Source organism: Apteryx rowi, unplaced genomic scaffold (genome assembly GCF_003343035.1).
Source record: "Apteryx rowi isolate R43461 unplaced genomic scaffold, aptRow1 scaffold_183, whole genome shotgun sequence".
In the NCBI taxonomy this organism is placed as follows: domain Eukaryota; kingdom Metazoa; phylum Chordata; class Aves; order Apterygiformes; family Apterygidae; genus Apteryx; species Apteryx rowi.
Genome location: NW_020448119.1, coordinates 984,248 through 1,000,490, shown reverse-complemented (window position 1 = coordinate 1,000,490; position 16,243 = coordinate 984,248). Strand labels below are relative to the sequence as shown.

The window sequence follows — 16,243 nt, the reverse complement described above, 5'->3', positions numbered from 1 at the left end:
AACATTTTACATGCAAAGCATACGTATAGCTGCAAAAAAAATGTTTGTGCTGGAGAACGAGATTGTACTACATAGATGCTACAGCTGAATACAGTTGCTCAAGCCAACTGTTTAGTATTTTATGCTACTGTTGGGTATAATTGCTAAGTATCGCTGTAGTTTGTCTAAATCAGCAACCTAGTATGTTTCTAGGTTAAGTCTTTCAGAAGATCTATAGCTTATGAGTATGCCAGCTTATATCTGCAGACATTTCAAATTTTCTCATTAAAATAAAAAATAACTCTCACTGAAGCACAGTTATGGCATTGCAAGACATCCCACTTGCAACCTGCATTTTAGTCTGACGTGAGTTTCTGCCGTCTCTGATACACAATGGCTACAGCTGAGACTTGGGCTCTGCAGTGCCTAGTGCTGTATAAATTTTATGCTATATAAGTAATGTAGATACTGTTTACCTTAAAGTGTATACTGACTGATAGTAATTCACCTCTGTTGCCTAATTTCTACTTCCATCTACTGTTTGGTTAATTTGTCCAAGGCTTCACAGCAGGTTAGTAAACTGGTGAAAGAACTTTTGTCTTCAGAATCTCTATTGATCAGTTCGTTGCTAGGCAAAGGCTGTGACCCATCAGAATATTAAAAATATATAGAAAAGAAAATTAAATAATTTTTCCCTACTGAGCTTAAATTTATTGTTACACTGAGATTCAAAAAATTTTCGAGTAGTTCAGATTTCCGGCTAACACGGCCATTATTGTGTCACATTGATAAAATGTAGTTTCTTGGCAGTTGTTTCATTTTCAAATAAAAATTGCTTCACAATAAAGCTGGAATGTATAAGAAAATTATCATTTTCTTTTCCTCACTTCCCCTTTTCTTCTGCTGTTACCATCCCTCACTCAGCCTTATGTTTCTTGTTTTATCTGAATTCAGCTACTTATTAAAAAAAAAAAAGTTAGATCATCTTGCTTTCTTCTGCCATGCCCCACATAATTGGGTCTTGGGAGTTAGGAACATTCTGAAAATGTGCCTTGGGTCAAATGCATTTTACTACACAAAATATCTCATCTGCTGCACTACTGAGAGTGAAAAGACATTTGTTCTATTACTGAACAGCTGGGAAGTGGTTGCTCAGAAACCAAAATGTCATCAGCACTAGAAGTTTGCTTAGGGCTGCTGATCAGCTAACTTGTAGAGCATTTCTATTCTGGACTTTCTTCTGACAGTGCTTCTAAGACTAGGGTGGATACAGGGACTGAAAGCGGTGAAGATTACAGTTTAAAATTTCACATATTTTGGCATTTTATTTTTGGCTTTCTAAGTCAATCTTTCTAATTTATGACTTTCATCCAGGTAAAAGTAACTTTAAAAGTTATGTACTGTGTCCCCAGTGGCTTGCTAGTGGTCTGACACTTCTTGATTTTCTGTTTCCTTACGATTGAAATTAAATGAAATTGAAGTTTCACCAGTATTTCATATTCTGTTGTTAACATAACTGTCTTTATTACTTCTTGCAAAATTCTTTGTCCATGGAAGGTGTCTGTATTATTACCATCCTAGTTCTTAAAATGAAAATGAATGAAAGACTCTTCACTTCTTATCACGCAGTAATAGCCTTGTGGTCTTCCCCTGTCTCTCCTTCCTCTCATTTCAGTTTAGTAGACGTGTTTTAGGAGTTTTAGAAAAAAAAGAAGGGCACGCTTCAGGTAAAAAATGTGAAGCACAAGCAACAGCCTCATGAGTGTGGTTAAACTTTGTAACAGAGAACACCATTAAAGTGTATTACGCCAGCATTTTCCACCTGCAGATTTAACATCCAGCTAGAAGTTGTTTCTCAGACTTCCTGCAGGGAAGAGGTGAAGGAGACATACATATATTGGCTCACACTTTTCTCCTTTGAAAGTTAATTTAACAGTATCAAGGGCTAGAAAAAATTTATTGAAACTTTTTAAGGCTGCTTTCCTACCCTTGAAATCTTATTCCATATGACATATGTCAATTGGACAATATGGCAATTAGATGTCAGGTATAAAGCTTTAGAAGGCCTGTTTGTTTTTTTTTTTGTTTGTTCTTAATTAAAACAGAAAATGAAATAATGCTCTTGTACAGAGGGATGTTATCAAGTCTACAATCTCAAGTACACATCCAGAAAATAATGCTCTGGGATGTTTTCATATTGAGACTACTTTTGTCCTGCGTGTTTCAAACTGCTTTTGGCCTTCTTGAACAGATAAGATTGTGTGGTGTTTCAGAGGGGACGAAACTCTGGCCTGAATGGTGGGGGAACGCAGAGACATGATCAGTATGTTCTGTGGGAGGATGCCCAATTCTGGCTGATACTTTCAGGGTTGGGGAAAGGAAAGAGGTGAAGGAAATGAAAATTCCCCTAAGGGTAACCATCCAAACTCCCAGCAAGTTGATCTTTATAGTTAAGGCAGTTGTTCACATGACAAAGCTAATGTTGTTTGTTCTTTAGGTTCTTGTAGTTTAACAGAAGGACAGAGAATTATAACCATTATCCACTTGAGTCCTTTCCAGACTATTAAGTGGTCCAAGAACCACAGCTTAAAAACTAATAACTTGCAAGTTAGAACTGAGTGGAAACAAGTTCTTTGTCTTTGGGCAGCTATTATTTCACTGGCTTTGTCCAAAGTAAGAACTTTGCATTTATTTAGTCAGTTTATAAACAAAGATGATGGACGTTTTATGAAAGAATTGAGACACGGTTCTTGCAAAGGATTTGGAGGTTTCTCTGAAACATACTGGTACCACTGAAGTATGTTTCTAGTTGAACTGTCCTTAAGTCATAAGTGAAACATTATTTAAAAAGAGCACCTTTTTCAAGCCAGAAACTAGTTTTCTATTTACAGTTTGCCTAGTGTGCTGACCTGAGTTAAAAATAAGTCTGATTAGAGTGTATAACTGTGCCATTTATGAGTGTGGAGAGGATTCTGTTCCTTCTGATGCAGTGGTAAAATCTACTGAGTTGGTTATCTTTGTTGGGTTAATGACTTAGCCCAAAGTACAGTACACAATATATGGGTTTCGAATATTTATTAGTGACTGCAAAGTGTGCAAAATGGAGGAAAAAAAAAAACCCTCTCCAGAAAACACAAGCTAAATTTGCAAACTACTCACTTGGCAAGTAAAATTTATCCAAGTATTTGATCTGAAATTAGTTAGGTTGCCACATGGAAAAAAAATTAAATGTAAAAAGTGTAATATCTATGAATTAGTCTATTTACAAGAAAACCCATCTGGCTGTGCTTGAATGACATCATTAGTTAAATATCTGAACTATGTTAGTGTGAAAAGCAGTGATTTCTAGGAAAAATAAAATTTTGTTTCTAATAGCTAGTTGCTGATTCTTCATTAAGCACTGCAATAAGGATGCTGATTTAATATCTTGAGTGAAGGTCATCTTTGATTATTTTTTCTCTCATTTTGTTTTATAGCTTTTTTTTAAATGAGGATTCATGTTTGCTTTTTTTCCTGCATGAATCCCAGTTTCTCGGCCCCAGTCCTGAGCTGTGTGTTGCTATTACAGCACTGCTGTTGTAACACTGCAGTTTCATGTGTCTCATGGGGATATGCAGTGCTGCTTTTATGAATTAAATGGCAGAGCTGAAGAAAGCATTGTGGAGGCAGGCCGTGAGTCCCAGGTTGGTCCTAGGGATTTATTTGCAGTGGGCTATACTCTCATTAACTTTTTTCCTGACTTTTTTTTTATCAGTTAACATATTTTCCTTATTTAGGTTTATTATTAACAACCCATTTTCTTAACATTGGAATATCTAAAGGATTTGTCAGGAGAACAAATGAGATATTTTTAGAGATGTTGTTTTCTTTAAAAAAAATAATAATAATAATTTTAGTCCAGTATTCACTGAAACATGAGTAAAACCATTTGTCTGTCACAGCTGTCAACTTCTTCCAGCTGAAATCATTTTTGTATTTTTTAAGATAAGTCTTCTAAAGTAGAAAGCAGACCTCATGTGCATTTGAACCAAATAAAGTACAGTGAACTGAAGACACCCTCCCATCACTTGCTGTGCGGTGGAGTCCTTGCATTCCAGGCAGCGGTCTCAGCTGTCCCGGTTTAGGTCCTGCTGCTTCAGGATTGGCCGTATCCACGTACTGCCTCCTCCCCTTTCTAAATTTCACTGGAGCAAGGCTTGAGGCAATGATTAAATGTAGAAGCTGTCACCAGGCTTGCTCAGTGCAGCTGGCACCATGGATAGGCTTCAGAGCAGCTCCTGCTAGCTCTGTAAGCCTTCCACTCTGCCCCCTTGCTCACTATGTTTCCTCTGAAAAGATTTTGAGTACAACAATTCAAGAAGAATTTCTTATCCCAGTTCATACAGCTTTATTACCAAGTCTTTTACCTCTTGATTGTTGGAAAAAAGTCTTTAAAAACTGACCATCAGAAAACTGGACTTTGAAAGAAAAAGCCAAAAAATAGAAGTAACTTAAATATACTGAGCAAAACTTAGGTGCCTTGTACATAAGCCATTGGCTAAGGAGACAGGCGTGTTCAGGGGAAACAAAGCAACACCGGAGTTATCTGCCATGCCTGTTGGCAGAATTGACAGTCCACCCTCTGCCTCTTTCCCTAGGGACAGCAACCATGAGTGCCAGGTGTGCAGGGTGACATTGGTGGGCTTGTCAGCATATGCCAAGCACATCTCCAGCCAGCTGCACAAAGACAATGTTGATGCCCATGATAGAGAAGAGGAAGAGAAAGAAGAAGCAGAAGAAGAATACCTTGACAAAGAACTCATTCAACTAATCAAGCAAAGGAAGGAACGGAACCGGTGAGTTTTCCTTTCTCCTCTTAGATGTAGCATTGTAGAATTGCTTTTAACACAGTTGCTGCTAAGGCTTAGGTGCTTTTGAAATGTGAACTGCGTGCAGTCAGAGTATTTATCATGAGAACAATCCACGAGCTATGTGGAGGTTGTAAATTCAGCATGTAAATATGATTCTGCTAAATGTTCCTGTTATATGTAGGGAAGTGAAGTTAACTATTTTCCATTATAGATAAAAACAGATACGTTGTGGTGTCAAAGTCCCAAACACGGAATCAAGAGCCCTAATATTTTTATTTTCATATTTGATACTGCTTTTAACTGAAGTGTTTAATAAATGTGACAGCAGTACTATCATCAAAGGGAGTTTTTGCTATATGAATCAGGTTAGACACCGTTGTGGAATACACTTTATGTTATAAAACTCTGATTTATGATCTTTAAAATGAATTGGATTGGTTTTTTTAATGTCACGCTTAAATCCTATAATTAATCCTTGAATGAAACTTCTTACCTGTTTCTTATTGCTTACCATTAGCTAGACATAACTCTAGTGGCTCACTATGAAATACAGTGCTGCAGAGAGTAGCAAGTATGGCCTTTTATTTTGCATGTGACACCACAAGTGTGCATTGTTAATGTAATGTTCTAATTGGGACTGTATTGTTTAAACAGATTTATGGCATGGCAATGGTATTAAATGGGTGTATGATTTTTGATTTTTGGCTCTTGCTTTCTGTGACTGGAAATTCCAGTTACTGTCTCAAAATGCACAAATTGCTGTCTGGTTTTGAAGCTATTCTGTCATACTAGGGTGTCCCTGTACTGCAAGGTAGCTATATTTTGATATTGGTCAATGTAGGTAGTAACAATGTCACTTTTGTTGCTTCTGTTCAGTAAAGGCATAATGCTCTCAGTAATATCGGTATTCTGAGATAACTGAAATCTTATAAAATCTATCTCTGTTGGATGCAGCTTTGGAAAAAAATAAATAAGTTAAGTTACTAATACAGCAAAATTGTTTCCATTAGATCATAATCTAGTTGAGTTGGCTCTTAGAACTAATGGTGTCACTTAGACACCATTCCTTTGACTTCTTTTCTCAGAGCTCACTTTATCTTATGTGGTAGCCTGATGATAGGGTGATACCCATCTGCCCTTAGGCAGTAATTATTTGCGCATCTTTTAGCAAAACTGGAATGTGCTGCAAATTTGCAGTATGAAGGGTGATGCAGTATGAATTTTCAGTTTACCCTAAAGTCATTTGTTTTATGAGCAGAAAGAGTGGTGCAAAAGTTTTCTGTCTTGCTCGCCCTGGGACCTAGAGTGAATGTATTCCTGTAAGGTCAGAATAAAGCAGTTCTGTAATCCATTTTTGAAAAACTTTTCATGGAAACTCCTCTTTGGTAGAATAAATACTTAGAGCATTTAAACTACTGACCCTGAGAATAGCTGTTGGCATTAAGGTAGCATTTATCTGCGATAGATTTAGTGTGTGCGTGTTCATGACAGGCTGCCAAGCACAAGCATTATTCAAAGGGCAATACACAGTGGTTCTGGGAGGCTCTTGCAGACTAGTCATTGCATGCTGTGGATTGTTTGTGTCTGTTGGTTAAAACAAGACAAAATATTTTTGTATCTGAGGCACAACTTCTGTCAATGTTTTACATGTGTGTTTTAATTTGAGCTTTTTAAACTGAGACGTGATATCATTGTTTTCTCCAATAGCTAGAATAACTGCTCTTTTCAGCCTAAATTTTCTTCTATTTTGTATCAATTCACCTTTGTAATGCTATCTACCACAAGCAGAACAGTCTTCAGAGAAAGTAATCTTGTCTGACTATTAATTTTTCTTCTATTTTGTAAGATCAACTCAAATTGTACAACAGAAAAGTTTCCTTTTGCTTGTCTTTTATTAGTCCAATAACTAGTAAATAGAAAGGAATATTATTTTCTGACTTAAAACAGAAATATTTAAGAATTGTTCTGTTGAACTTTTCCTGCATCAAATCAGTTGTCTTTGTAAGAGCAATTTTGGAATATGAGATTTAAGTAAAGGTACAACACTAGCCTTGAAGGTCAAACACTACAGAAGCCTGAGGAGTAGAACAGCTAAATAAGTTGCTTCCTTTTCTTTTCATATAAAAATGTTTTCTTCTCAGTGCAGATAAAATGGATGGAGCTTGTGTACTGTTGGATTTCTAGGAGAATAGAGTGAAAATTCAAGTTTCTCTAAACTGTTTTGTAGGCAAACTGAACCATGCTGTGCAAACCAAGAATTAGAATGTGATGATAGGAGATCACAGAGAAGGCGAGAAGAAAGAGCTACGTACAAAGAAAGGGAAGCTTATGATCAGTCATCATGGCATCATCATAATCCATCACAGAGGGACTGGAAATGGGAAAAGGATGATTATATTAGTCCTAGACAAGGCAAATTTTCACACTCTCAGAGGAACCTTAATATAAACAGACATCCAGGTGGCCCAAGGGGACGCTCTGGATGGCACCAAAATGTTTCAGGAAACCCTTCAAATCGGCATAACTATGGGAATTCTGGAAATGTTTGGCATCCAAGTGGGCGAGGAGGAGGAACATCAAACCGGCATCACGGTGCCAGAGGGAGAAATCCTGCCTGGCACTTGGAAGGAACAGGTAATTTTTCTAGCTGGAATTCTAAGAGTTATGGAGGAAACTGGAAATCTAGTCCTCATGGTGCAAATGCCTGGAATTTCGGAAGCTCAGGAGATGCATATTCTTTAGACCCAATTAATTATAATAAGGAAAGATATACATGGCAATGGCAGGAGAAGGACACCATTGATATTGTGCCATACAGAGATCGAAATAATAGGTGTGAGTCACTTGATTTTACTAGTGATAAACTTCCTCCTGAGGGGGCACTGGATTTTGGTACTTCCAAGCAACCAGAAAACAAAACTTCAAGAACCAGTGGAAAAAGTGGCAGTCCTTCCAGAGATAAAATGTATCGCTGGACTCCCTACCCATCCCAGAAAGCTGCAGAGCAGCAATCATGGTCTGAAGATAACGTTTCTAAAACTCCAGAGAAAACAGATTCTGTATTTATGCCTCTTACTGATTCATCAATGAAAGTAAAAACTTGTGAATCCAATGCAGGCCTCCCAAAACTTAAAAAATGGGAAGTACCTTCCCATACTAATGTAACCCCAGATTACCTTGATTCTTGCAAGGTAATGACAGACTGTTCTAGTGGTGAAAAGCCTGACAAAGATGATGGCAGAAGGAATAGGATGCCATCACTGAAATCCCCCCTCCTGAATATCACAGACATGAAGTCTTCTTCCCAAAAGCAGGACACACAGGATCTCTTAAAAAATGTCAAGCTTCTGTTATCCTCAACTAGTGGTGAAGAGCAGAATCACTTGAATGCACTGAACCTGGAAACAAAGAGTTTCCCCTCTTATGCGTCAAAGCTGCACAGCGCATGTGCAGATAACTTACAAGGCAGCAGAGATGTGCTTGGCAGCAATCTTGGAGAACCTGTTAATATCCTAAGTGAAACACAAAAAAAACCCGAAGAACTTCAATCCAGCCACTCCTTGCAAAATCCTCATTTAGACTCTTGCAAGGATACAAGTGATCAGAATATGGAAGAAGCTGGGAAAGTCCCTCCGAAGAGCAAGTTCAGACTAGATTCATTAGAAGATGTGAGTGATGATGAGCTAACAGGGAGTGAAAAATCTGAAGCAAGAGTTGAAAAGTTGAGTTCTGTTAGTTCTTGTTTACCCTGTGACACTCCAGAAAGTAAGCCTGCTACATCTGAAAGGGAAGAAGATGAAAAACCTGCTGTTTTGGCTATTGCTTCTGCTGATCAAAAAGATTCTGCATTTCAGATGGAATCCACAGCATCTCCATCAAGCAGTCAGGACCACTTGCATGTGGATTTGAAAACTGCGCAGGAAGGAGAAGGTGATGAAGAGCATGTGAAGTCACGTGATCACTTTGAAATGGAAGGTTTTGAAAATCCTTCAGATCATGAGCTGCAGAAGGGAGGAAGCCAATCATTAGGCCTCCTTCTTCCTGATTTAAGCAAACTTGGCCTCCCTGCCTCTCTGCAAAGAGACCTGACACGACATATTAGTCTGAAGAGCAAAGCTGGTACACATCTTCCAGAGCCCAATCTCAATAATGCGCGGCGAATTCGGAATGTTAGTGGCCATCGGAGAAGTGAGACTGAGAAAGAGTCGGTGCTTAAACCCACCCTCAGGCAGATTCTTAGTGCTTCCCGGAGAAATGTAAACTGGGATCAAGTCATCCAGCAGGTAACCAAGAAGAAACAGGAACTTGGCAAAGGTTTACCAAGGTTGGTAGCTTTCAAGTCTAAATATGCCTCTGGGGGGGGGGGGGAAGGGGGCTTGCCCCAAACCTTAAACAAATTCTAGAATCCTACATCTAAGACTTCAGAATGAGTTTTGCTATACTACTGTCTATTGCACATATAAATAATTTGAGTCTGTAAGATTTCTTGCTGCTGCAAACATCTGTCCACAGGTAAGTAACTGTAGCATGCTGCTGAAGAGGTCACTTTGCTGCTGCTGCTCAGAGAAGAAGCTAATTCTTACCAGTTCATAATGATTGCTAAGTATCTAAATATGGACACTAGCAATATATTTGCATTTCAAGTGCTAGCAAGTAGAAGAATCTAAAAAATGTAATGAAGATGTGAACAATGTTGCAATTGCTTATTCATGTATTCAAACTATAAGAAGTGCTTGCATTGTAGCAAGTGGAATAAATGATTCTTCATTTGTTAATCTGATTTAATCTGATGAGCAGTTTGTTTTTTGTGTTTAGAGGTAGCAGTTTTTTTCACATATTTGAAACTTTCTTTAAACCTCATGTAGGGACTATTCTTTCAAGCCTCTTGCAAAGATGTCATCTTTGCTTATTGCAAACTTGATAGAGGTCATTCTGAAAATGGTGCAGATGTTGCTCCTGTTTTGAAATTCTCATTTAGAGCTAAGCTGTAGTAGCTCAGCAGCAAAGGTAACCACTTGGGGATTTGTCAGTTGATGAACAAAACTTCTGGACAGTATTCAAATTTTTTAGAACCCCTATCTATTGAAAGTTTGTTTCTGACTTGGAAGTTGTAGTATCAATTCTTAGCCACAAAACTTAATTTTGTGATACGCAAGACGTTCCATTCCCAGATCAGACAGAAAGCGGCAGTATACCAGTGTAATGAGTTGCTAAATCTCTTGATGCAGTAATGTGCATTTGAGTAGGTAGGAGAAAGCTTATTTCTAGATTTATCTGACTTGTTATATGTGTATGTATTTTTCTTTTTGTCTTGCTAAAGGTTTGGTATAGAAATGGTACCTCTTGTTCAAAATGAGCAGGAGGGTCTGGAACTCAGTGAAGAGTCTGATCTGCCTACTCTAGAAGGATTCCAGTGGGAAGGGATTTCCTTAGCAGTGCCTGGGTCAGCAAGAAAACGTAGCTTTTCTGAAAGCAGTGTGATTGTGGACCGAAATCCTTCTGCTTATAGATTCTTCAGTGACCAAGCCAAAACAAAAGAAAGTGAGCAAAGGCAAATAATTGCCGCCAGCAACTCGCATCACTTAACATCTGGTTATGAAGCAAGTGCTGACATTGAGGCTGACTTTAAACGTGAGACATCTTCTCTTCCTTTGTCACCATTTATGTCTGAAAGAACTGAGACTGGTGGAAGGAGACACAGCCTGCAGGCATCCTCTGAGGACACAGGCCTCACAAAACAAGATCAGGAGAGCCCAGATAAGAGAACACCTCTTCTTGAAAAACAAAATGTACTGGAAATCTCAGGAGAAGAAAATACTCTGGCTTCAAGTGATGCTTCAGTTCTTGCAGTATCTAATAACGTAGATGCAGCTACAGACAGTAGCTGCACATCTGGTACAGAGCAGAATGACAGCCAAGGAATTGGAAAGAAACGAAGAGCAACAGGAGTAAGTGTGCAATTTTGCACAGCTTTGGGATGCTGAAAAAATAAAATGTTTCTCCTGTTGGTGGTCATTCAATTTTGAAATGATCTCTACAAGGAGGACTCTTTCAGTTTGATTATCTTGTACATTAATGTCTACCCTCAAACTAATTTGCTTGTTTGACTTAATTTTGTTTAAGAATATTTTTCCTTCCATTTCTGCCTTTGTAGTGCAGGACTTCTGTTTAATCTTTGTTTGTTAATTAGAAACTGCAAATGCTCTGTAAGTCTCATTTGGTGACTGACAGGCTGGTAATCAAGAACTATGAAAATGCTTCTGTAGAAGTAATCAGTGTTATAGCAAGGATCCTGGTATTTCAAAGCTTAAATGAAAGCTAGGCTGTAGTGAATTATTTTTTTTCTTAGGTATTCCTGGTTTTATGGTCAAGCATGGAAAGATAACCCTTATTACAAAATGATATATTTAAAATAAGGTAGAAAAAAAGTAAAGATGATAGCACTTTTGGTCTGTAGATGACAATTTTCTCCATCTGATTATGTTTCCCTGTCCTGTCTTGGACTTACCCAGAGGGGGAAAAAAACCCAATATTGTGCCTCTGATCAAAATTAGCAAAGTGATTTAGTTAAATCTAGAAAAAAATAATCTTGATTTCTCACTGATTTCATCCTGTAGAACAGCAACAAACAAAAAGCAGAAATTTTGAACCAAGAATGCTTGAGTCTTGCACACCTGAGCATGTAGAAGGCTGGCTGCTCATTTAATATTTTATCTTAGCTGAGCTGAAAACATAGAACTCATTTTGTTGTCCCCCTTCTTTAAGGGGAGAGGGAAGGACAAGGTATAGGAGAACGTACAAAATGAATTATATATTCTCCTCTGTGGGTACAGGTAATGCTTCTTGAAAAGACAGTGGATGTTTCACTTCTTGATTTAGGAAAATTGGTCATGTAACTTTTGTTAAAAAAAAATTTTACTTGTAGGAGGGATCCTCTCCTGAAATCCCCAGTCTAGAAAGAAAGAATAAAAGAAGAAAAATTAAAGGTAAAAAAGGTGAGTAAATATCATGTATGGATATGCATGTGTGCACCTGGTATAGCGGTTATAAATACCTAGTAATTCTGACTTGGCTAAAACAGCAGTTCCTTAAAGTTACTTTGCTGTTTCTTGCTCTTACTGGAGGTCATAGCATGAACTCCTTTGGGTCTATAAGACCTGCAAGATTGGAGCCAGAGCAACCTACTACGTTGGGATCCCTTCTCTTTCTACCCTTTCTCCCTTTTTTCCCTTCTTTGGGAATCCTGACTTCCAGAGAGCTAGTGGAATTCTGAAATGTGGAAGGGCCCACTGGTACCCCCCCGAAGACTGTTTTAATTTTACTGTTTTTCGGTGCAACATGCAGAGGAATGTGGTAGAGATTGCAGAAATCTTCCTGATTTGAACCATCACTTAACAGTCCTTCCAAATTCCTTATTACTGTCTGTGGCTTGCTCAAAGTTCTCTTATTTAGAGGCATTCAAGATGAGCCCCAGCTTAATAAAGTTATACTTAGTGCCTTCCTCTTCTGTCATCATAACACACTCTCCTCTGAAGAGTCCCATCTTAATCTTGTAGATTCCCATCTTAATCTAGTAGAAGACTTTTTCTCCTTTCTGCCTGTCATTTGTGTTCCCAGTCACACAGATGTGACCTGTGCTTTCCCCCGTTCAGAAAAGAGCAGTTTGTTGCATCTCCTGACAGAAAATCTGAAGGGGGAAGAACCCATCACGCTAGTCTCATTTGGCCATGCAGCTTTCCTGTTCTGCTTCTGGATAGTCCTACCCAAAAACCTGTACAGGAGCCTCAGCATAACTTAGGCAGTGCTCTGTTTCTGACCTCTCCAGCAATACTTTTTGGAAAATGAATATGGAGAGTCTCATTCCTTCCTTCTAAGCAGAGAAAACTCTTATTCTGGGATTAAACAGGTCTTTATCAAAGATGCATAACACTTCCATGTTACCACAGATCAAAATTAATCATCTCTGTTTTGTTTGGGACCCAGAAGGTCATTTTCAGATATTTCATTTCCCTCTCCCTCTCCTGTAGGATGCTTGATCTAATTTACGTGTTTCTGCCTTCAGAGGTGATAGTATTTATTGAGCTATCATCATATGTGATGCATTTTAATGTCTTGTCAAGTGCAGTTGTACTCTCTTTTTCAGAACGTTCGCAGGTAGACCAGTTGTTGACTATCTCACTGAGGGAAGAAGAGTTGAGCAAATCCCTGCACAGTGTGGACAGCAGTCTCTTGCAGGCTAGGGCTGCTCTACAGGCAGCATATGTTGAAGTTCAACGGTTCTTGGTACTAAAGCAACAGGTAACAGTGGACTTTTGAGATTGTCTGAGTTAGAAGTTAGCAGCATCAGAAATTGCCTTAATTAGGACTGATTTAAACCGCTACTGTGTTGCAGATCACCATGGAAATGAGTACACTAAGAAGTCAGAGAATCCAGATCTTGCAGGGGCTACAAGGTATGAGATGCCATGCAACTACAGCAGGTGAATGCTGACTCGTATTCTGTGAACTCAGTGTCTTATTAAAGATGCTTTTAACTTGAATTTACTCAGTTAAAATGTGGAATAAAATTGCAGGCTTGCCATATTTGAGTCAGTCTTGTTCAGGTGTGATCCAGCTTCTTTGATAGTGCCATCTGGTGGGTTTTTTGTTTGTTTTGTTTTGTCTTTTTGCAAATTTTTCTCTTCCTTGTCTGCCTGTGTGCTGAAAGTGAGTTCTTGGCACCACTGAATTTTGCTGCAAAGTTTTGTAAAATAAGAGCATATATTTGTTTTGTTTTCCTCTCCTCTTTTGCCATTAGAAACACTTGACCCTTCTGAACAGTTGGAGCAACTTCCCTGCAGTGTCTCAGCTGAAAGAAGAAATAGCAAATCTCAGATGGCAACTGACTTAATTCCAGCAGGCTCCTTCTTGCCCCTTTTGGACACTTTGTCTCCTTCTGTAGCTCCGTTGGGGGCGTCTGTCCATGTAAACTCGCCATCACCATTCCAGTCTTCTGCTAGCATCACACCCACCACTCCTCCTGATTCTTCTGTACAAGTTAAACGAGAGCCTGTGTCTCCAAAAGTTTTGGAAGAAAATGTGAATTCTGTGCTCCAGACCTCTTCATGTGCTTCACAAGCAGAAATGGTGGAGCAGAAGGATGGTATGTTTGGTTTCTCTTTGTTTTAAGAGAAACTAGCTGTAAGGAAATGGGAAAATAATTTTCCTGAAAGAATAATTTTCCTGTAAGCTGGGTCTTAAACCTGCAGTCTGTGGTGTTGGGGTGAACTCCCACTGACTTGCATACAACTTTGTCAACTGTATAGTCTTGGAAATTGGGACCTTTATAACAAACCCGAATGGGCTTCACTTTTTTTTTTGTTTTTTTTGTGTGTGTTTTTTTTTTTAACTTACTGAATACATGGCATCAAAGGCATATATGCAGCTAGAGGTTTTAAATTTTACTTTAAAAATGAAACAAACATGAGTTTTGCCTCTCAGAAAAAACCCTTAAATAATGTATTTAGCAAAAAGAAAAAAAGCTTTAGAAAGCCCTGTAATTTTTGTCTCCTGCTCTGTCTGGTGTTAAAAATTACCATTCATCATCATCTCACCATCTTCCCCTCCCCAAATCCCACTGGTTTGGAGTTGCTGGATAGATTTAATAACCTGATTCAAAGATCATCTTAATTATCATTTCAGTAAATGATTTTACTGTAAGAAAGATATTAAGCTCTATTCACTGATTTTATATCTCTCTCTCTATAGAGAGATATAGATATGTGTGTGTGTATATGTATGTATAAAAATATATATATGATGCCTTTTTTCTTGTGGCCTGCCAACAGAGGTATGTGCTCAGTTTTGTCTGGAGGAGAAACTGCTGAATTAACTGAACTACTCTTATTGAATGTGAGAGCTTCCATTTCATAAAAGTGAAATCTTAATGGCTATAGCTAAAATTGCTAACTCTTTATTTTAACATTCTATAAAACCCCCAAAACTCATGTACTGTAGTCTGTGGTCCTTTTCACTGAAACTTGCTACTGTGACTGAAGATAAAACTCAAGATTAAAAGCTCAAACACACTTTACTTTCTTAAGAGCCCGTGAAGTCAAGTAGGATGACTCTAATGACAATTGTTAACTCTTTCACTTACCCTAAACTCTTACAACTTAAAAAACTTTATCCCAAATTACCCAAGTCAGATCATTAAGTGTAGCCAACATGATTTCCCCCCCCCCCCCGGCCTATGTGAAAAACAGTTAGAAGCAGCAATACTGTTCTACTTTTATAAGCATATTTTTTTTTGAAGCATAAAATAAATGATGGTCAACCAAAGCTTGGACTTATGTAAATACAAGAACTTGATTTTTTTTAATATTGTTTTGCAGTTTATTTCAGATGTAGAATTCTGTATAAATAGTGCTCTTTTTATAGGTGGTTTTTTTTGGTAGCAATTGTTGCATTTCTTATATTCCACCATATTACATTAACGTAGTATTGTGAATTTTGTTACATCTCTTTTTGGAGTATCGGGTAGGTATAATGAAGCTGTAGGGGTATACAAGAAAGTATACTCGGTGTAAAATATTTCGGGTTTTGTATTTGTTCACTTTAAGACTTAGCTTGAAAGAAGCTACTACCTTTCCTTCTCTATTCCACTTTTGTTGGCATATGCCATTATGTTTTTTGGTTTTACTTTTTTTTAAGAACATCAATGGAGAGAGGACTCATTTTGCTTAAAAACTAATGTTACAGAGTTGGAAAATTCAAAATAAGGATTAAGTGCTCACTAGCTGCAATGGCATAAAGTGTCTAACTTGCAGAATCTTCAGACTTAACTATACTGACGTCTCTTTCCTAGCACAACTGAAGCTGAATTTTTTTTTGTTTTACTCATAAAGATGAATCTTCAATTCATACAGTTTAGCTTTATTTATTATGCAAACACAAATTACCAAAGGAATCTTCTAAGGTTTGTTTATCAAGTGATTTTGTTTGCAGTATTGATCAGCCTTTGTATGTGCTGCATTTAAAATGAGCATCTGCCATCAAATGAATTTGTTAATTTGGGGAAAATGAGCATTTGCCATCAAAAAAATTCTGTAATTTGGGGGAAAAGAATTCTCTTTGGGCGTAATTGCCCCACTTTCCAGAGACTTGGTATCTGCCCTGTCAGTTTGCCTAGGAAGCCAGCTCAGCCTTCACCCCAATAATCTGGTTGCTTTCATTTTCCTCTCTAACTACCAGCAACCTCCCCCTGTTGGGGGACTGAATGGTTCTGTTTGCTTGCAGGGGTAGATACTGTCTTGTTAATCTCCTCTGATTTTTATTTATTTATTTATTTTTTAATACATGCAGTTCTTGCTGAGAATTACTCCCTTCTAGTTTTTAGAAGATGCCAGTCACTATTACCTTCTTGTTTTGTTCTG

The 16,243-nt window shown here is 38.0% G+C and overlaps 1 protein-coding gene across 9 annotated transcripts in view; it reads left to right on the top strand.

Moving 5' to 3' along the window:
• The window catches only part of ZNF106 (zinc finger protein 106), a 62,388-nt gene that overhangs the window by 11,929 nt on the left and 34,216 nt on the right, over positions 1 to 16,243 (top strand). For 6 of the 9 annotated variants that reach the window (XR_003252815.1, XR_003252814.1, XM_026061628.1 and 3 more), the window contains 7 exons: positions 4,617 to 4,814; positions 7,057 to 9,153; positions 10,150 to 10,777; positions 11,755 to 11,824; positions 12,973 to 13,127; positions 13,222 to 13,309; positions 13,627 to 13,971. Coding sequence is in view for 7 of the 9 variants with exons in the window: in XM_026061628.1 (XP_025917413.1) it covers positions 4,617 to 4,814; positions 7,057 to 9,153; positions 10,150 to 10,777; positions 11,755 to 11,824; positions 12,973 to 13,127; positions 13,222 to 13,309; positions 13,627 to 13,971 (3,581 nt within the window). In the remaining 2 variants the exon portion in view is untranslated. Of the gene's footprint in view, positions 1 to 3,499; positions 3,663 to 4,616; positions 4,815 to 7,056; positions 9,154 to 10,149; positions 10,778 to 11,754; positions 11,825 to 12,972; positions 13,128 to 13,221; positions 13,310 to 13,626; positions 13,972 to 16,243 lie in introns of those variants that run through there. The other 3 variants (XM_026061632.1, XM_026061631.1, XM_026061634.1) reach the window with 2 other exon arrangements.